We start from the raw sequence: 21899 nt of genomic DNA, 5'->3' as shown, positions 1-21899 counted from the left end.
GTTGGGGGTTCGATGCCTTGCTCAAGGGCACCTAAGTCGTGGTATTGAAGGTGGAGAGAGAACTGTACATGCACTCCCCCCACCCACAATTCCTGTCGGCCCGAGACTCGAACTCACAACCCTTCGATTGCGAGTCTGACTCTCTAACCATTAGGCCATGACTTCCCCCTTAAATGAAAACCATAAAAAAGAAATGTGTTACTTGAAATCAAATTGAAATAAAATGTTATATATATGTATTTTATATTTAAATTAAATAAAACAATATTATCAATTATTTCAATTAAACTATAATTTATATTTCAGCTAGCTGCCAAGGCAGAATTTCTCATTATCTTTGAATTTATAAAAAAAAAAAAAAAAAGACAAAACAACAAAATTCCTAAAACTTCAACTAAAATCAAAATGTGAAATAAAAACGCATTTAAAGCATGAATAAAATAATAGTAATATAAGAGTATAATAATAGGATATAAGGGATGCTAAAACGATACTAATTATATGTATTCTAGACATAATTTCAGCATGTGTGCAGTGCTGTTTGCCACGTTCAGAAACGGAAAAGGCCACAACAATAATGTTACAAAAGTTACTGCTCCTGAAGCTACCTTGTATTCTTATTTATTTGGTTTTTATTAAAGACAATAACAGCATTAATTTGATCGTGTGATGGTGCAGTCACCTTAAACTCCAGCTCCATGGCTGTGACGGTCTCTCCCGGCGGTGGCTGGGTGAGCTTCTGGATGTGGGCGTAGAGGTTTCGTGCAGGGACCTCTGTGTTTCCACAGGTGGCGGCCTCCAGCAAGGCCTCGTGGATGAAGATGTACTGGTCCTCCGTCTGCACCATGTAGTTCCTCTGGGCTCTCATGCATGTGACGTGGCCATAAATGTCTACCGTCTTTTCATGTTTCATCCGCTCCAGCATGGCGTCAATATCTATGAAGCAGCCTGTGCGGCCCACTCCAGCACTGAGACAGACAAACTGGTTACACTACAGACAAACTAGGTTCCAATACCAAGAGTGCCAACTGATACGATTTTTTAATAAATTAATTAAATCATATCCTGAATGAATCAAATGAATTACATGTATAAATATTTCTATGGAATTTAATGGAAATATTCCATCTAATATTCACTTAAAATAGATTTATACATGTTTAGACTAGATAGCCTTAAAACATTTGAAACCAAACCTTTTCTTCCAATTCCACCGAGCAAACCTAGAACTGTTCACTTTACAAGAGAGTTTTATAAGTGAAAAGGTCAGCAGTAAATGAAAGACTGGAGACCAGCGCTAACCTGCAGTGCACTACCATGGGTCCAGCATCAGGAGGGTTGCAGGCTTTGACCCTGCGCAGGAAGGCTAGGATGGGGGTGGGGTATTCAGGCACTCCGTGGTCTGGCCAGGCCATGAACTGGAACTGCCTGACTTCGCGTTTCTCGCTAGAGCCATTCTGTTTGAGCAAAGTGGGAGAAAGGAGGTTAAATGTCTGGAAATGTGGAAACTTACTATATGAGAGGAAAGGGCAAGCAACTTTTTACCTTGTAAAGGGCAAAGGTTCGCACACTGTAAGTTGCCAACTCAACAGCGTCAAGCATGGTCACTTGGATCATTCCGTAAGTCTCTGTGCCACGAATGGGCCAATACTGGTCACACTTGACCTGTTTAAGAGGACAAAAATGAAACGCAGTCAAACAGTGCAGGAGTAAATGCTGAATTCTGTAAGTCCCATTGAAATGACAGACACTTAAATTTAAAATAAAAGTTTATTATGTAAACTATAAATACATAAAGAGTTATCAGAACAAAAAAAAATTTTTTTTACAGCCTTGTGTTGTTTCAATCTTTATATATTAAGGTTTACACACACACACAAATTAAACAACTGTAAGCACAACATTGAAAACTGAAAATGTCAGAAATGTTTTTCAAGCACCAAATCAGCATATTTGAATTTCTAAAGGATCACGTGACACTGAAGACAGGAGTAATGGATGCTAAAAATTCAATATTTCACAATAGCACTATTTTACAGTATTTTTTAATACATGTAGCCTTGATGTACATAAGAGACTTTCTTCAAGTGAATATTGAATATATCAGCCAACTGTACTGATTTCCTATACAAGTCTATTACCAGGAATTATATTTTTACAGCTTTGCACAGGCATACACGGTTCACATTTAAATGGTGAATATTTACATAATTTCATTATAGTATTGAAATTACTGAGTCATGGCAAAGGTGTGTGCCACCTGCACCCAATAATTCACAAGGACAAAGCTTATTTTCAAATTGAGAACAACTCCTATTAACAACAAAGTAGAGTCTGTTTACATTAAATATCATTTAAAATTAGACAAAAGCGGTAGAAATTTCTTCAAGTGGTGAGTTTTGTATAGCGTTCAATCATCTAGAGTTCATTTCTTCTTCAAGGTAGGTGCTGTCAGCAGTGAAACTTAGCCAGTTGTTCTGTCTCTGCTGGAGGTTTTCATCACAGGGCCTGGGGACGCCCTTTACCTATGAAGTAATGCTTAATAGGTGCACAGCCTTGCCAAAACCCACTCATTTACCACGCTAGCTCTGCCAACACATGTCTCCTTCTCTATAAGCCTTTAGCTCCCATCTGACCTCCCATCCATCAACAAAAACCTGAGTGCACGAATTCTCCAGGGGGAGGAATTACAGGTTATCTACTGTCAGACATGACATTTGAGCTGAACAGAAGACTAGTCGACAGACTCGCTCTCTCACCAACCCTGGGTACTACTGGCCTGTTGCTGCGCCCAGCACAACAGCGCACTAAAAGCTCATGTAGTGATTGGACTCATAGAAAGGCAGGTCCCTTTAGTGCCAAGCACAGACGGATGTTTTATAGCACGAAGAGAATTGTGAACCATTGTACTGTGTCATCCAACAAAAAGGATGGCAATGGTATTTTGTCTTTTATTTTATCACTATATTTTGTGAGGTTGGATATGAACTCTACTACTATACTACTGTTTTGGAGGAAACCTCAGGGCAAAGAAAGTGTGTTCTTTGTAAATAGAGTTTTATGTCCTCTGTACTTACACTATCAATCAATGCTTCTTTTGCTTTTCTTTAAGAAATTAATACCTTTATTTGGCTGGGACTTTCATTAAAATATGCTTCTACTATATAAGAAAAAATCAAAATCTTATATTACATTACTTTTTTTAAATAAAGGCTGTTCTTCTAAATGTTGTAGTAATTGCTGTTGAAAATTCATCCCTGCCAAAGTATATCAAAACAGAAAACACATTTTAAATAGTAATAATATTTTACTACTAATAATTGTAATATTACTCTTGAATTTTTAGCCTGTGAGCGTAAATGACTTTAAAAAATAAATAAATATAAAATAAATAAAACTCATCCCGACATGAGGATCTTTCCAAATCCCACGCCCCTACCTCTAAATACAGATAAAGTTATTGTGAATATAGTGTGTGAATATTTTTTGCAATGTATATTTCAAATGATGTAGTAAATTCTATACATTGAATATGAAACATTTAAATTATTTAGTAAATATTCTTATTCATATATGAAATAGAACTCATTCAATGATGTCATATTTCAATATAACATTTAGTAGTATTAAATATTATAAATAAATATGCTACATTAAAATAATACTACATTAAAATAAAATAATAAATTGATTAAAAATAGGTGAGGGAACTACTAAGTAAACATTAAATCACATACCGGTAACTATAAGTTTTGTACTAGTTTTGAACTTAGCTGATGTTTAATACGGTGTCTAAACTTTTCTATGCCTCTGGTACTCACCCTGGTCTTCTCTTCCAGTCTTGTCATCATGACGATGGTATTGGCTCTCTGCTCCCAAACCATCCTCCAGAAGTCGCTCAGAGTCTCAGGCAGAGGGCCCTGCGTGGCAATGTAGGCATTCTGCTTACGGTAACCATCAATGTAGTTGGCATTGATGTAGTCGCTGCCTGGAACACCTATAGAGAGAGACAACAATTCACTGGTGGCCCACTTATGCCAATATTTGTGGTAATTGCATGCTTCCCCTAAACATACACCCATCTGTCACCATAATGAAATGTTAAAGGTCAACACATTTGTTTGACTTTTACCGTCCACAGGGGTGAGAACAACTCTTGAGTGGTCGTAAGCAATAACGTTGGCGTAACGGTTCTTTGGCTTGTTGACCTCCAAGTTGGAGTTCTCCCATGTGAACTGCTGGCCTGGATCAATGGACTGCAGGGGAAAGATGAGAGGACAAAGAGAAGGAGGGGAGAGAGAGAGAGAGAGAGAGAGAGAGAGGGAGAGAGAGAGAGAGAGAGAGAGAGAGAGAGAGAGAGAGAGAGAGAGAAATCTGTTCAAGTTTTTTGAGGCACCTTGTTTGAAGCTTGATACCACAGAGTGCCGCAGGGGTAAATTTGAACTAGCATCACTTCAGCAAGAGAGGCTTTGTTTCTATAGCAACCTGACGTTTTGAACAGAGACCCGCAAGAACCAGCGGGTCTCTGTTCCACCAGGGGTTGTTAGAACTGATGGACTGGCAAAGCTCAAGAGTGGTCATTTGGATCCCTTTGTGGGTATATTGCAGTTCTGTTCCCTTACTAGTGATCATCTGCCCTATAATAACAGCAAGTTCATCTGCTGAATTATCACAGGCAACCAACAGATGGCTTAGTGCTCACTGACACCATAATTCAAACATGATCACTGTAGGGGGCTCCGATAATAGTACCACTGATTCGGTAAGTCCGTACCTGAGCTCATCGGGGCATATGGCTTTGATGCTACAGATTATGCTGAGAGGAGGGAGCGTTCAGATCCTCGGCCCGGACTAATGGATTACTGGTGTCCATGTGGACTTCATGCCTGCACTTGATTTTGTGCCCACTGACAAGAGCGAAGAGGGAAGAGCAATGGATGATGAATAGCAGACCCAAACAGGGAGAGTGTGGATTTATGGAGACAGACAGGAAGCTTTAAAGAGAGGGGACGGATGAACACATCTGGAGGAAAAGCCTGCATATATCACTGGCTGCATGCATGAGGTGTGCCCTGAATGGGTAACAGACATTCCAGACGAGGCCTTTTGTAATACAGGTCAGCAATGTACAAATGTTTCAGGGGTCATGTCAAGTTACAGCCATTAAAATGTATTATTAGAGACATTATAAGGTGAGGAGATGGTCCACTGTAAGTAATAAAATAAAAAATGGGATAAATCATTGATTTAATAAACTATTGTTGTAAATATTGCAAACATTTAATAGTCATCATCAAACTTCATCTACAGTTAGATATCTATGGTGAAACATAAATACATAAAAAAATAATAATAATAATAATAATAACCTTCATCAAGTAATTTGTGGCTGATTGTTTTGATGGCACAACAATTAAATGCTGTCAATGTACTTAAAAACACTAGAACTTGGATAAAAATTCTAATTGTATCTACACACTAATGTCTATAGTGGTAACAACAAACATTTACATTCACATTGTCATTTAATTATTTAGCAGACAGACTTATCCAAAGCAACTTAATAGAATAGAACAGTAATAGTAATAGTAATAGTAATAGAAGCAATCAAAACAACAAAAGAGCAACAATATAAAACGGCTGTGACAATTTTTGGTTAGTCTAATTCAGTGCACAAAGTGAGGTGTTTCTTTTTTAAATAATAAATAAAAAAGAATAAAAAAAATAGATAGAAAAGAAACAGAATAGACAGAGCTAGTGTAAGAGGGTCAAGTTATTATTTTATAATAATTAAAAAGAAAAGAAGTAGATAGTACAGAAAAATAATAAGAGAATTCTCTTGCAGAATAAAAAGCTACTGGAGGGCACATAATAAAATACAATAAATAAAATACACAAAAGTATTACATTTAAATATAAAATAAATAACCTTTATCAAGTAGTTTATGGCTGGTTGTTTTGATGGCACATTATTCACTGCATTTTAGGATGTTTCAAATTTAAATTAAAGGGAAGAATTGACTTGTCTGCGCACACTTTCTTCCTGTAGTATGTTTTATCATTTCAAATTCACAGCTATAACAGAACTCACAAAAGGGAAGCAGAAAATGTACAACTTGCATATGAAAAGGTTGATACGGAATACGATATTAATAATAATAAAGTAATAAAGATAATGATGTTCCTTTGGCTTGAATGTAACATGATGCTAGAAACACCAAGAAGTCATGTGTTTAATACCCAGGAGGCACATATACTGATAAATATATGCCTGTACCTGTAAGTCACTGTGGATGAAAGCATCAATCAAATAAATAAAATGTACATTTTCAGCAAGAAATGAAAGGTGCACTCTGCATGGCGCTAGATACTGGATTCCTCATTCTGACTTCAGAGGATTACTCAAGAGGCTAGAGGTGGGCTTGCACTCTCTCCCTTTCCTTCTCAAGTCACAGGTCTCTTCGGCTCAAATGAAACCGGGTCGTATCGGAGCATTGATCGATGGCAATATGCAGCAGCTTGCTCAGCCAGTCAATAATGTCACGGAGTCTCTTGTTATTCAGCATTGATCTGCCTGTTCTGGACAAGGCTCTGGTTGACTCCGTGTCCATCAACCTCCACACCTTTCACTTAATTTGGGAAAACGTCAGCCTCCTCTGATCCTTTCAAACTTATGTGCTTGTTTTCGATGCCTCTGTAAACAGCTATAAAGCACTAACTGGTTTTTAAATGTCCACATATGAAGTAATGCTCAAAAGTAAACAACTCAGCGCTCAATATAAATAAACTGCTACATTGAAGTATCTGACATGCTAAGTGTCTTTCTGCCAGTTAATCAGCAAGCATCTTGGAGGAACATTTACTTTGCCGTAAGCTTTCGAATGCAAGTACAAGTAATGTGCGAATAAGACAGCTGGAATGCTGACTGGCAGTGCTCGGCAAACAAGGGGAACAAATATGAGCTGTCACTACATGAGATGACAAGCTTGAGAGATGCGGATAATGATAGTGGTGGGAGGTGAGCGCTGGCTCCTACAAAAAGCTTCGGCATAGTGGGTTGACAAACATAAGCTCGTTACTGGTGAGAATCAGTGTCTGATGGGAGTGTTAGCTATTGATATTGCCACCAGTCAAGTTGAGGAGTGATCTACAGAGCACTTCGAAAGCCAAGGAAAATATTTTTTTGGACACCTCTCAATTCAAATTCTGGTTCTTGTTCATGCAGTGGAAATCTTTCAAAAACAACTGACCATTAGATTATATAAGTACGTACATCTGGGTGTCATACTGGTTTTCTGTAAAGATCAGCTCTATGGTGTGGTCACAGTTTTGTCAAAAGCAAGTAGCAACTGATTACAAGGCAGAGGAAACAAGAAGTTGTGTATCTTTGGTACAAATAAGCATGCGAAACAATGAAACCGAGCAATGGATGCATCAAGCGGAGCACGGAGCCAATAAACGTGCTGGTGTCCCACTGCCTTGCTCATGCTGGCTGGACTAGGCTACTCCCATTGGCCCAAGCAAAACCATCTGTTCTCTTGAGAGGGGGCCTTCCTTGACAGGAGGACATGACATCACAACATGCCAAGAGCAGCTTGTGAGCTCTGCCTGGCTATGGAGGGCATGTATGGTGAAAACCACAAACGCATCGGAGGGAGGAGAGATGTGTCACATATGGTTGCTGAAATAGCTCGATCCATCCCTCAAAGTGTCACTAAACGTCTGTAAAGAGGAATGAATAAAAGGAGGTCTATAAAAAGAAAAAAAATGTCGTTTTTATGTTTGTTTGTTTTTACCCCACAGACATGTGTGTTATTACAGAAAAGAGGGGTTAATTGGTTGAAGTTTTAATTGCTGTTTTACTATAAATACATATGTGACTGAAAAAAAAGAGACTGAAGTTCAACAAGAAGAGCAAAGGAACAAATGAAAAAAAGAGACATGTGTGATGCTTGCTAATCGACAACTTCTTTGCTCGTAAACATCTCTTATGGGTCTCTTGCATTAGTAAAGACAAATCTATGAATACATCCTCACCAAGTGTTTGTCTCACCAAAAGTGACTGGGCCAACAGCGTCTGATCTTTTAATTAAACAATTCCACACCTTTAGGGTGACGACTGACAGTCATGTTAAATATTGCTCTCAGAAAAAGGTTTAACAGGCTTTTTTCTCAACATCAGGAAGAAGTGACAAAGCTTTTGTGTGTAGATTTCTATAGAGAGATCATAAGGAAATTAACATCTCTCTGTCTGGGAGAGGCAAGCGTGAGCATCTGTCATAACATCAGATGTGGGTGCTATAAGTGTTGATGGAAGGAGAAACTATTAGACAACACCAAAGTGAGAAAATTGTGTGTGAAAATGGTTCAAAAGACAGAGGAGACACAACAATCAAACAAAAGAAACAAAATTAAAATAGCAAATAAGGCCAGTTTCTGCAGAGAATGAACTCTTGAAGGAAAATAACTCTGGTAGCGACAAGCTTCGACACTGTCAAAAATTTGTATACAAATTTTACCTTTGGGGTACAACAGCTTGTCATTGGGGCAGTACTCTCACAAACCTTTCTGCCATTTCTAGCCCTAAAAGGAACATATTTGTACTTCAGCAGTCTTAATGTACTACTGTGAACCCTTAAGCAGTATTTAAGGTACAAATGTATCCCTGCAATAACAAGCTGTTGTACCCCTACAGGTACAAATTTGCTAAATATTTCTTTGAGGCGAAGTAACACAACACCATTAATTTTCAATGAGAGTTGGCAATTTCCGTAAACATGAGTGAAAAGCTCAAAATTTATGAAATTAGCAGTTATGGCGACTACAAATGAGAGTGAAGATAGTGACCTTCCACCCAATACATCTGGATATTGTTGTTCAAAGATAGCTTTAGCAGGAAAAACAGTAAACTGGGGTGCCAAAATCTGTTCTTGGAGATAGAGATAGGGTTACGTTTTCCGTAAATATCACATTCGAATATTTGAGCTCACAAAAAACGAATATTCGAATATTCGTTTATTTAAATTAAGTTTAATGAGACAGACGTTATTTTTCAGCAACATTTATTGTTTCCGTCATTTTGAACAAGCTTACACACAATAAACTTGAACATTACACATCGTGTTTTGTAGCTGAAAACCTTTGACAATGCATGCAAACAAACAAAAGTACAGATTAAAAAAAAAATAAAAAAAAAATGAACAAAGAAAAAAAAAAGTTAACAAAAAAAAAAACAAGAACAAAGAAAAAACGTAAAGCAGCCTGCAGGAATTAGGCTATTGTAGAACGTAGCCTACACTTAACTTTGAAACTTTGAAACTGTCAGCAAATCTTTTTTTCTTTTTTTTTCTATTGTTTTACATGTTCTTGATAAGAAATACGGGCATGTAAACATGATTCGGGGGAAAGTCGGCTCCTTAGTCTGTTAACAATGAGGCCGGCAGCGGAGAAAACGCGCTCTGACAGCACAGACGTTGTCGGGACTCCCAAATAACGGTGTGCTAAGCGAATAAGTTTTGTGAAGTGCTTCGTGTTTTCGTTTCACCACTGAATGGGATCCTCATCTGGTGGAATACATGGCTCCAGCAAGAACTGTTCCCACTCGTCTCGGCTGGACTCTCTGTAATCATCGCTGAAGAACTGGCTCAGCCTTTTCCGACGAGTGGGCATTGCATCCTCTTCATCGTTGGTGGCGGTGGCTGCATCCGCACCACTCACATCAAGGAAAATGTTCTGATAATGTTCAAAAAAGTTTTTTTTTCTTACTTCTCATGTTTTCATCGAGAAACCTGAGATATTTGTGCCGAGGGTCTAGGGCGGACTCGAGAAGAGGAGTTTTCATTTTCCAAGTTAGCGGTGTTTATTCGTTGCTTGAGAGATGCTGCAAAAATGTTCTTGAATTCGGTCACTTTCTGTGATTCTCCACGGCATATCTGAAGTACTGTAGAAGACCGCAGTTTATTCATTCATTAATTATTTTTTGCTTGCATACATCTTCAAATATGACGTGGAGAATCACGGAAAGTGACCAAATTAGGTTTTATTGTGATTTTTTTTTTTTTTTTTGCGAAATTCGAATATCATTTTTATTTATTGAATAATTAGAGCAGAATGAATATTCGAATGTTCGACTATCCATGCACACCCCTACTTGGAGATCTACCTTCCTGCAGAGTTCAAGTCCAACTCTGCTCTGTTTCCAAAGATCTTAATTAGCTGGTTCAGATGCATTTCATTAGAGTTGGATCTGAATTTAGCAGAAGGGTAGCTCTCCACAAACAGGATTGGGCACCCCTAAACTATGTAGGTAGACAGCATTGCTCCTGAAGGACCACCTTCATACAGACTTCAGTTCCAACCCTGCTCCAACACAACTGCCTGTTATTTTCAAGTAACCCTGAACCTCTCGATTGTGTGAATGTCACTGAAGCTAAACTTCTGGTCCTCAAAAAGCAGGATTAACAACCCCTATAATTAATCCAGCTGCACCAGTTGAACAAGTTTAGCTATTGTCCTACCTCATACTCCTGGGAAAATCGAAGGGCATCGTTGGCCTTGAGTCGCTCAATGTGGTCTGCTAGCTCACAGACAGAAATGGGCGGATGTTCCCTCATTCCTAAAAGAGAAAATAAGACAACGAGAAGTGGTGAGCACATAACACCTGATGCATTGTACCGTTACAGCGGGGAGCGAGTCTGTCAGTTTTGAGTTAAGGAGGGCACGACATAAAGAGGTTCTTCTCGCACCTTGATGTGACATGATCCCTCTGTGAGATTTGTGCTGACATATGTTGTGCCTGCTTATGTCTATCCCCCAAACAAGCTCTGGATTTCTTGTCTGGGGGGGTCATCTTAGTGCCAAAAAACATTTCCCTGCCACTGTCAGCCCCTGTGAACGTATCAAGGCTACAAGCTCAGCTGGAACTGAGGATATGTTCAGCCTGTGTGTTGTTTGATGAAGAAATGAGGGGGTTCGTAATAGAGAGGATCTGTCATTAGGATTCCAGTGGTTGAAGATGAATGAGCAGGACTGAGATGCTTAATGGGACATGGTTGGGTATGATTCCCCATTATGAGTTCATTATGCCCACAGTGAGCACAGTAATGTCTAGACGAGCCCCCTGCCAGCTACTTCATGGAACCGTTACTGCGAGACAGTGGGCGGCAGGATCATGGGGCCACTCTCTTAATCAACCACACCGACGTGATGCCAAAAACTGGTCTGGTCACATTTTACATTTCTTTGGTGGAATATGGAATGCAACACATATAAGCTATATGTGTGATTTTTCATACATTTTATCTAAAGTGAAAAGTCATTTTATTCGGATAATTTTCAAAATATTACTGTCATCGTGTCATGAAATGTAGTTTTAAAAGTATTTCAGGCGAGAATGTAGTTGTTTTAAACTCAAATATGCAGTTTATTTATAAAGACAGCATCTATGTAAAAAAATGTGTTTCGCCGATTTCGGAGATGAGCTCCATGCGATCAGCGGGAGCTCAGAGCTCATGTATCCGCCGAGAGCAGCCTCACCTTATTCAATTAATCTATTAATATGTTTTATATAATAGGTCCTTTTTATTCCTGTCTCTATAGAAAGTTGAACTTTTGTCATATAGCTCCGGTGGACTGCTCACTGACAACATCAGTCGTTCCTCCATGTTGAATGAATGACTCCTGTTTGGTTAACGCGGCGCGAATTGACGCCAAAGTTAAAAATTTTCAACTCGGGCGGCAGACGCAAATTCGCATCAAACGCTTAAATGCACAAAAGCACCATTCGCGCTTACCGCGCAAAACGCTCAATTTGCACGTCAATTCGCAGCTTCCGCGCCGCGCTAAACGCCTCATTCACGTCGCGAGACCTCCAGACGCGCGTAAACGCGCCTTTGCATTGACTTAACATTGAAATCATTCGCGCCAGACGCTCTATTCGCGTTTGGTGTGAACACAGCATAACAGAGTATCACTGAATACTGTATCCTGAATAGTTGGTAAATAAATTTCCTACTCCTTTGACATACTATTGTTCTGGTTTGTAGCAGAAAATAGTAGACTTATTTCATATATTCAGACACATGGCATCATATTTAATATAACAAAAATAGCATTTGCCATTTGCATATAATTATCACTTTTTCTAGCACACAAATAAGACAAATGAGACACATAGTATTATGTATATTTAGATGCTAACAGCACAATAAGCTGCACCATGAGCACATTAAGTGAATACAGCACAGGCTACATTCATGTTAAATAGCAAGTTAATTAGGCAGTGAAGACCTACAACCCAGCTTGCAAAGCAGGGAGAGGCAAATTACAAGATGTCTGGAGTTGAAATGAATGTCCAAGGTCATTCAAGTGAAAATGTAACCAGAAATGTATGGACAAGGGTCTTGAAACATAACCTTACTGCTACATTCAAGACAATGGCAGGAAATAAAGTTAGAATAGGGCATGTGTGTGCTGTACATAACACACTCTTGCAGTTAATGCAGGTACAACACAAGCTGCCTCAGATAAGGGTGTTTCTTCAATTAGGTCCAATAGTGGGCATACTGTACATGCATCACAGGAGAATTGTCATTTTTCTTTTTTTTCCTAAAACATTCACCACAATATCATTTTCATCACATCTCACTTAATTTTTATTTTTTTTATCTTGCTTTTTCAGAAGGCTATTTTCATAACTAGTGCATCATGTATCCTATTTAAATCATATGTTCACATACGTTGTATTATGTGAGATATTATTACCTTAATTTTTATTTTTCATCACACATCATGTTTATGTAATATTAGCAAAATTGCTGGTTGTAATAGAAATTATACTGCAACTGAGGGACATTCATAAATGATTCATTATTTTCACAAATAAAAGATTAAATAATAAATAATAAAGATTAAAATGGCTTTTGTGTAATTTAACCCTCTTTTTAATTAAGTTTTATAAGTGTAAAAACTATTAATATTTTTAAGTTGGATTTTCATATTTATTTTAATCTTGACATAAGAACTAAAAAATTAGGAAGGCATAAACTTTTTTCTAGTTTTAAATGTAACCTTTAAATAAGCAAAAGAAGAAAAACCTTACAATAACAAATTCCCCCAAGGCATAAAAGTATCTGTAGTTGAAGAAAAAACCCTAAATGAATATACCATCACATAATTTGTACTCATAAACAACACAATCCGGTGTTTCAAAAATTAATCAAACGCTCAAATGTGAAGTGCGCTTGTCGCCACTCCGCTGCCATATGAAAACCGCTGGCTGCGGCAGCGGGGATTCACGGTAAGAGAGCTGTATGGCTGTTTTGCCTGTGGTAATTATGTGCTCTTCAGGACTGAAAGGGTCTGTAATAACCTGGTTCGACTGCCACCGCTCCGCTATTAGGGGAGAGAGAGGCAGGCCTGACATTTTCTCTTAGCGTCACAGATCTGCCTCTCACTCACCTTGGGAATGGAAAGCAGGAAGGCTAATTAACAAAGAGGGGTTGAAAGAGTGCAAGAGGCCTTTGGGTGAATTGAGTCCATATAAGACACTCCAAGGAGATGAGACAGTAAATGGAGGAACTGCAATGAACAGCTGAATTCAGAGCAACCAAATTACAAATAGTAATATGAAATATTGTGCTACATTACACTTTCCTACAGCTACTGCTTATTTAGTATACTCACACTAAACGGTCAAATGAAAACACCTTACACTGTTCTAAAACTTCATTTAAAAAATGAAATAGCAATAAATATTGCAATAAAACATATTTATTACAAATAAAATAAAATAAATAATAAACAACCAATCACATAACAGCATTTCTGAAGAGCAGCTTTCATCTGGCTTTCAGATTCAGTGTTATGACTGAAAGTGCCTCCTCTCTCATGTGCTGCGTTTTTACGGCTGTTGTGGGTGGGCTGTGAAGATTGGAAGATATATACGGCAGTAATAGATCATTCTGATTACAAAGACACTCTGTCACTTCAGTCGCTGTGTGCCTGCATGTGCGCATGCATACGCATCCTGTTTATGCTAAATGACACATTCGGTGGCATATGCTTGACGCGTATTTGTGTACAGAAAAAATAATATCAGTGTTACTGAACAAGATACAGATAATATAGTACAATGGATGATGTGCATGCATTGCGTATGTAAGGAAGAGGCTGAATTTGTCCTTTTGCATTGTGCATATGGTGATAAGCTCAAATATCACACACTGAGTCAGAGGAAAAGTGTATGTGTGCATATGGAGGAGAACACATGGGGCTCTGGCAGACTGGTAGTGTGAGCCTACAGTACATATGGTGTGTTACCTGGTGTCTGGTAGTTGAGTCTCCTCATTTCTACAGGATCAGACGAGTTGGCCAGAAGACAATCCTTCACACCCCCAGAGTGATCATCTTTCGGTAGGGGGGACGCCCTCTTCCTGTAAGAGCAAAATGGAGTCAGCATGAGTGCTTCTGTTGACACATTCAGGCCACGTCAGACCCACCAACAGAGAAGGCCAACAGATTCAGAAGATTTGAAACGGATAACGGAGTTTTGAGGGATGGGACAGTGAAATGTGGACAAAGCATCTCCATAACCAATTAACATATTTTTAACGTCCTGTGTTGGTGACTCAATACATGATTTACGAGAGAATTTGATTGGACAAAACATTTAGTCCATTATATTGAAAAATATAATTCAAATGTCTGGGGTCAATATCCTCTTTGTTCTTTCTTTTTTTTTTTTTTTTTTTGATAATTGATATTCTTATTTATCCAGGATGCATTAGACTGATTAACAATAATTTACATTTTTACAACCTTTTTTTTTTTTTCACTTTTACTGTTTACACAAAAATATTAAGCAGAACAACTGTATTCAACATTTATAATGCACTAGATCAGCATATTAGAATGATTTCTGATGGATCATGTGACACTGAAGACTGGACTGATGGCTGATAAACATTTAGCTTTGCCATCACATGAATACATTTAAAATATATTCAAATAGAAATATAGAAAATAGTTCTTTTAAATAAAAATATTTCACAAAATTACCATTTTACTTTACTTTTGAAAAACATCTTACTAACTCCAAACTTACACTAAATGTTTATATTATCTTTAAATATAATATAATATAATATAATTTAATTGGGGGTGTCAATCGATTTAAATATTTAATTGTGATTAATCGCATGACTGTCATAAGTTAACTTGCGATTAATTGCAACTTAATCACACATTTCTATCTGTTCTAAATGTACCCTAAATTAATAATTTTCAAGTTTTTAATACTCTAATCAACATGGGCATGGACAAATATGGATGCATTATGCAAACGTAAGCTTATTATTAGTAAAACCAGTCAACATGAAGCATGAAGACTAGACATGTTTCAAAGGTCATAGATGTTTGTCAAAGAACTTGTTCATGTATATTAGACATATGAAAAAAGAACAGAAATACCAGGTTCTCATTACTTCCCTTTCTTTACGCTGCAGCAATTTACTTACAGAAGCAAGTGTTCTTGTGGCTCAGTGGTAGAGCATTGCCTTAGCAGTGCAAAAGGTTGTGGGTTCAATTTCCAGGGAACACACATACTGGTAAATTTTTTTTTAGCCTGAATACACCGTAAGTCGCTTTGGATAAAAGCACCTGCTAAATGTAAATGTTATGTAAAAAGCCTGCTTACATTTCTGTACATCCTGGCAGCTCACTTCTTCTGGACATGCTATACATTTATTATTTATTATTACATTTGTTTGCCTCTCTGTGCCCACATTCTGTATTTTGATGCAGCTAAATTCTCAATAAAACAATTTTCACTGATACATTTTACTGTTTCTGTTGTCAAAATTTTTTATTAATATGAAATGGCTCCTGAAACGCAACCCATTAAGACTACATAACCAGCTTTCCCTTCCAAGATGTTAATCTGCACAAAAATCCTGATTTATAATCGAGCCGTCATCTGATGAAACCAAACACACAAGATAAAGTCAATATCTGTGCTGTGATTTTGGCTATACACTCATGTAATATTAGAGAAGCAACATAATATCTGTTTTAACTGAAAGCACTGCTCCTCTCAGCTGCTTACTGAACATTTTTACATGCACTTATTTATTATATCTGTATAAATGCACACACACACACACACACACACACACACACACACACACATATATATATATATATATATATATATATATATATATATATATATATAGAGAGAGAGAGAGAGAGAGAGAGAGAGAGAGAGAGAGAGAGAGAGAGAGAGAGAGTATGTCTACAAGCCACAAAAATTCCAAGTTTGTTTTCATGGGGTCTTAAAGACAACAAATGAATCAGCCTAAAAAGCATGAGCTTCATTTCCTGTTAAAGCCTCACTGCTTTAAGAGCACATTAGGAATTCCCTTTGGGATACGAAAGGGGTCAAAGGGATCCGAAATAAAAGCCAAATAGCATGTTTGTTAAGCGCTTCACTCGATTCTGTTAGCAAGCTCACTAAATATTCAGGGCGCAACGCTCCTTGTTTGTGGGGAAAACAAGGCGACTAGGTAATTAGCACATCAGCTGGATGGCACAACACCGGTAATTACGCCACTGTAGCACCTGCACTCCCAAGAGCACTCTTCCAGCAGGTAAAGCTGTCGTGTATACATACACACACACACAAACGCAGAACATCTGTCAGAGGAAACCCATCCTCAGACACACGGACACAAATCCCTAACGAAATGGGAGAGCCAACTGCACGGGAAATTTCACATCTCACTGCACTCAATTTGTAAGGTTCTGAGCACAGTTTTCTAGCTTTCATAAAGCCAGAAGTGCTCAAATGAGGCTGACACCAGCGAGGCAGACTGCACCGAAGGCTTTACAGCATATGCCGTTTAACAGAGCTGGGCTAATCACTAGAGCACTGGACACATAGCCCCTCGCCTCTTATTGTAAGTACAGTAAGTCTCAGCATGCTTCAATTATTCAGTTTGGAGTTAATACATATACACCAGAGGCTAAAAGGATCCATTTGTACTGGGTTCAGAATAAAACGCAGAGATAAAAATAACAGAAAATGGCCATTTTGCCATTGTATGTGAGTGAGAGTGGTATTTCATACATTAGCCAGTAAGAAGGAACGGGGAAAATGAAACCGAACAATTCGCTGGATGGAAATGTCAGCTTTGAAGACGAGAACATTTCTATTTCGGCAGCCGCCAGGCTGGCATTTCCTTTACAATGGGCCATTCAGGGCTCAGGTGAGACAGCAGAAAGGCTGACTGCACACACTCAGTCTGAGTGACCTTCAGGAGGCAGTGAAGGACGGCACGGACAGAATCAACACAGCACAGCAAAAAACTAAAAAACAAACAAAAAAACAACTCCAGAAATAAAACATCACAATCACAACAGCAGGCATGCACCACTGTAAAGACGTAAACCCAAAGCTTTTCAAGGACAGCAGGGTATGAGGGTAAACTAATATTAATCTATATTCAAAAAGCCAAGCTCTTTGGATTGGTTTTGGATGATCCGAACGGATAGTCATTCAAAACAACATCCTAATGTACAGTAACGTGCGTGGGCACACCTGCAAACCCTGCAGCCTGTGAAGAGTGAGACAGATGACACTTCTGAAATGAACAAAAAAAGGACTGAATGACACCTGGCCATGATCTAAAGGTACCTACCTCTCCTGTTTGCTGCATTTGTACAGAGCGGAGGAAGGAAGAAACATGTGATTAGAGGCTGACAGATACCCAGAGACCAAAGTGAGTTGTGTGGCTAACTTCAAAAACGTCTTGCAGTAATCTGACTTTGCGTTTGAAGATAGTAAATTAAAAAGAGGAAATGAATGGGTATTAAATGACTGACTGACAACCTTAGCCTTTGCTTCAGCTAATGAATATTAAGTAGGTGATTCAACATCTTTTCTGCCCACATCCAGGGATGATGTAAAAACTCAGTTTATGTAACATTATGACAGTTTTGATTTATATGTACAAACACACAATTATAGGTGTACCCAAATATACATGTCAGAACCATATTAGCTATCGACCAATCTTAGAGATTTTTTTTTCATTTATTTATGAGTTCAAAAACAACCTCTCTTCAAAAACCCTCTCTTTTCAATCTTGTTCATATGACATATTATAGACTTTTTTTAATTTATGTACAAACACATACATTATTTTTACATTTGGCTTACTTATGCCATCATCTAACGCTCATACTAATCATTAAAAGGTTGTCAAATGTGATGTTTAGCTAATCTCAAAATTAATATACTGTGCCTTTCCTAAATTCACTTGTGGCTTTAAAAATAACAGATTTTAGCACTGAATTTAGTACACAATTTTAACACAAGCATTTATCGGTTACAATAATACATTTTTAACATTATACAAATATTAATACTGTGCATCCCTAAATAATTAAATGTTCATTTAAGCAAAAAATAAATAAATAAATAATTATTCTTTGTCACAAAGGCTAATCTGTGATCTCATTTGTGATCAGATTTAGCAAAAAGCTATTGGCTAGTTGTGCAGCGTTACAGCATCCAGTGCCAGGAACACCAGTTAGACTTTAATATAGGGACCAAATCTCACGATTAACTATTTGCTTATTAGCATGCCTATAATTAACACATTGGCTGTTTATTAGTACTTAATAAAGCACATATTCTACATGACCATATTGTATATCTCTAATCCTACCAATAACTAAACCTAACAACTACCTTACTAACTATTAATAAGCAGCAAATTAAGAGTTTATTGAGGCAAAAGTCATAGTTAATAGTTTGTTAATAGCGAGAATTGGACCTTAAAATAAAGTGTGACCGGAATGCCTGTTAGCAAAAAACAATACAATACAGCTAGTTTTGACCTCCAGCGACAGCACGACTGTCAGAGTGAACAGGAGAGAGAAAGTTAAGGCCAGTTATCAGTTCTGCGGGCGTACAATAGTAGAGCTACTAGCTGCACTATCGGGCTCGCAGCGGTGGGCAGTGGAAGATGACAGCTTTTAGAATAGCATCAGCAGGGTGTTGCAGCACAGCCACATAACCGCTCGCCTGCCGAGACCGAAAGCTGACGCTGCCGTTTCACTGCTGCATCTTCGCTTGGGAATGGCCTCAATTTGAGTCACTGCAAGGCTAAAAGAGTCCTGTAACATCAGGGGGGCTGAAATGGTGGATTTGTGTTGAACGCTAAGAAAATCTGAGCAAAACAAATGCAAGGTTTGCTCTGAAGTAAGGGATTTTACAAAGACGGGCTGGGGGGAGCATTAGTCAGTATTGTATCAGCGTTGTGAATGGGACCACCGGGTCACACACCGCTAGCTACATGTCTGCCTTATTCGGCTGAGTCAAGATGTCATTATGAATAATGTCCTCCTTTTGTTCTCTCCGTGGAAAAGCTAGCTAAAATTAGCTACATCTTGTTCCATGTACAAAGCAGCCCCTGAATTCAGAGTCATGCCGACGATGATGTGTAGGGGTGCATTTCATCTAAAATGAGACCTTCAAAGAGGCTTATATTTGTATTACCATCACATCTAGTAAACTTTGAGAGAAATGCGCTCACAAAAAAAAAGAAAGAAAAAAAAAAACCAAGTTGGCCACACTTCACATCCCCTTAAACAAAATTGAAAACTGGGGCAGTCATTTAATAGAATATAGACATATTTACATGGAATTATGATTAATTAATCACTGAGAAACACCCTTTATGAAATAAATTCAAAAGACATTCAAACACAAATTGAAATACCATATTATAAGGAGGAACGAGTCATATTTCATGAAGTCATATTTACTGTTGTTTAGCAAACTTTTGTGTGTGAAATACAGTCATTGCAATAGGGCGAAACAAGTTCCCCACAAAGATTTCACAACGGTTTCAGGGTAATTTGCAGCGTTGATCAAAACAAAGCTGCTTGCCATGCAAGTGACGAGTGAGCTGTGTTTCATATATTGCTATACTATTTACAACAAATACATCTTTTGCAATGGCAACTCTGTTGTATGCTAAGGATGCTGCTGCTGGAAGGAAGGAGTGGTGGGAAAACTCTTGCTCACCTCTTGAAGAGCAGGATGGCGATGACTATGATGACGATGAGCACTACTGCAAGAACGGGGCCCATAACCCAAAGCATCTCAGGCTGTTCCACCCTGGGCTGCACAACGGTTTTATTCTGCAGGACGATGGGGTCCGAGTATGGGCTGGCCGAGAAGGTCCGCTACAGCGAGAGAGAGAGTTTGAGTTAGTCCACAGAGAGTCTAACAAGCTACACAATAATTTTGTCTGAAGAAAAGCCAATGAAATCTTGTGTATAAATAACCCTTATTTGTATATCCTTTGCTGAAGGCAGCACTGATTTAATAATAATAATAATAACAGTAAAAACAGTAATATTGTAAAATCTTTTTACAATTACAATAATTGTTTCCTTTTAAATATCATTTATAATGCTAACACACACACACAAAAACAATAATAAAAAAAAATACTGACCCAAACATTTAAACAGTATTGTGTATTATATTAATTACATCATGACACTTTCAGTTTTGGAAATCACTATTTTTTAAATTCCTCCCAATTTCTGGGTTTTCCAGGAATGGTTTAACTTTAATTGAATTAAAATAAAAAATTCAAGACGGTACATGGCACATCCTCACATTTGTCTCCATGTCAGGCTTGGTTTCCCTCTAAAACCTCGCCATACATACATTCACCTTTGATTAGCATAAGTCATATCTCTGAGTACATGTGACCATGAGGAAGATTCACACACACAAAAAAAGAGGAGGTTGTGTGAGAAGAACATAGAGGGAGAGAACCTATGTGCATTCTCTCTCTCTCTCTCTCTCTCTCTCTCTCCCTCCCTCTCTGTTGCTTTGATAAATGGAAGCTGAGGAGAGGAATCATATCCTCTTCATTAGTGCTCAAGAAAGTGACAGGAAGAAAAAAGAGCCAGTGTGAAGGGACTTAAATGAGACATCTCCCTGCTGTGCCTTCTTCCATGCACACGCCATGGGACAGGTTCAAATTTTGCCTCACAAACCGCTTGCCCCCCCCCCCCAAAAAAAAGAATAAAAGGAAATAAAGGAAGGTGAGAAAAGATGGGCCTGTCACTACTGCTCTCTTTGTCTGCGTTGGGAGAGGCAATCCACATGGACACTATTTCCCTGAGGGCCAAACCCCTTTGCCTTCATCTTTTTCTCTATCTCTCTTCCTCTCGCTTCATCCCGTCGCACAGAGCGGGGCGCCATAATCCAGATCACTTGCTCAGCTCAGCTTGACAGCCATTAATTGAAGAGATAAGCAGGATATTAGCTGGAGGAGAGTCATGAAGTCATGAAGACGTTGCGTTATCGCTACTGCTGATACGACAATCTCACTGTTAATGTGTATGTGAGTGTGGGTGGTTATATGTGTGCGATGTAGTGGAAATATACATTTCACTGCATAATTGTGTCTTTTCTTTATTAACCTTACTGGAAAAAAAAACAGGTCATTAGCTCGAGCTAGGTTTTGGAGCCTCTTTTTTGCAGGTTGAAAGTTGGTTACCGGCTTTTACCGACTCAATTTACCAGGTTTATTGGGTTTGTCAACTACCAGTCGACTTAATCAACCTAGCTAAACCACGTAAAACCAGCACCACCTTTTGTATAGAGTCATGTAGGAGAGGATTCTGGACCAATGATAGTTCTCTGTGGGCGTGGCTACACAGAAGGATAATTCAAAAACAGAAATCAAGAAATCAACCGAATGTCTTATTAGCTGATGGTCATGATCAGGTAGGCCAAACATTTAGAATATTAAGGAAGAGATTTAAATTCTTTAAGCTGGTTAGGAAAGGATGTTAAGCTGGTTTTACTA

The 21899-nt window shown here is 38.3% G+C and overlaps 1 protein-coding gene across 9 annotated transcripts in view; it reads right to left on the bottom strand.

The window, feature by feature from the left end:
* ptprfb (protein tyrosine phosphatase receptor type Fb) overlaps positions 1 to 21899 on the bottom strand; it is a 188008-nt gene that overhangs the window by 7994 nt on the left and 158115 nt on the right. For all 9 annotated transcript variants that reach the window (XM_059502170.1, XM_059502169.1, XM_059502172.1 and 6 more), the window contains 8 exons: positions 20093 to 20253; positions 14320 to 14432; positions 10518 to 10615; positions 4133 to 4256; positions 3822 to 3997; positions 1546 to 1665; positions 1303 to 1457; positions 683 to 968 (listed from right to left, as the gene is read on the bottom strand). In XM_059502170.1, the coding sequence (XP_059358153.1) occupies positions 683 to 968; positions 1303 to 1457; positions 1546 to 1665; positions 3822 to 3997; positions 4133 to 4256; positions 10518 to 10615; positions 14320 to 14432; positions 20093 to 20253 (1233 nt within the window). The remainder of the gene's footprint in view (positions 1 to 682; positions 969 to 1302; positions 1458 to 1545; positions 1666 to 3821; positions 3998 to 4132; positions 4257 to 10517; positions 10616 to 14319; positions 14433 to 20092; positions 20254 to 21899) is intronic.

This window comes from Carassius carassius, chromosome 20 (genome assembly GCF_963082965.1).
Source record: "Carassius carassius chromosome 20, fCarCar2.1, whole genome shotgun sequence".
In the NCBI taxonomy this organism is placed as follows: domain Eukaryota; kingdom Metazoa; phylum Chordata; class Actinopteri; order Cypriniformes; family Cyprinidae; genus Carassius; species Carassius carassius.
The sequence above is the reverse complement of the archived record's forward strand: the minus strand, read 5'-3'. Positions and strand labels throughout refer to the sequence as shown.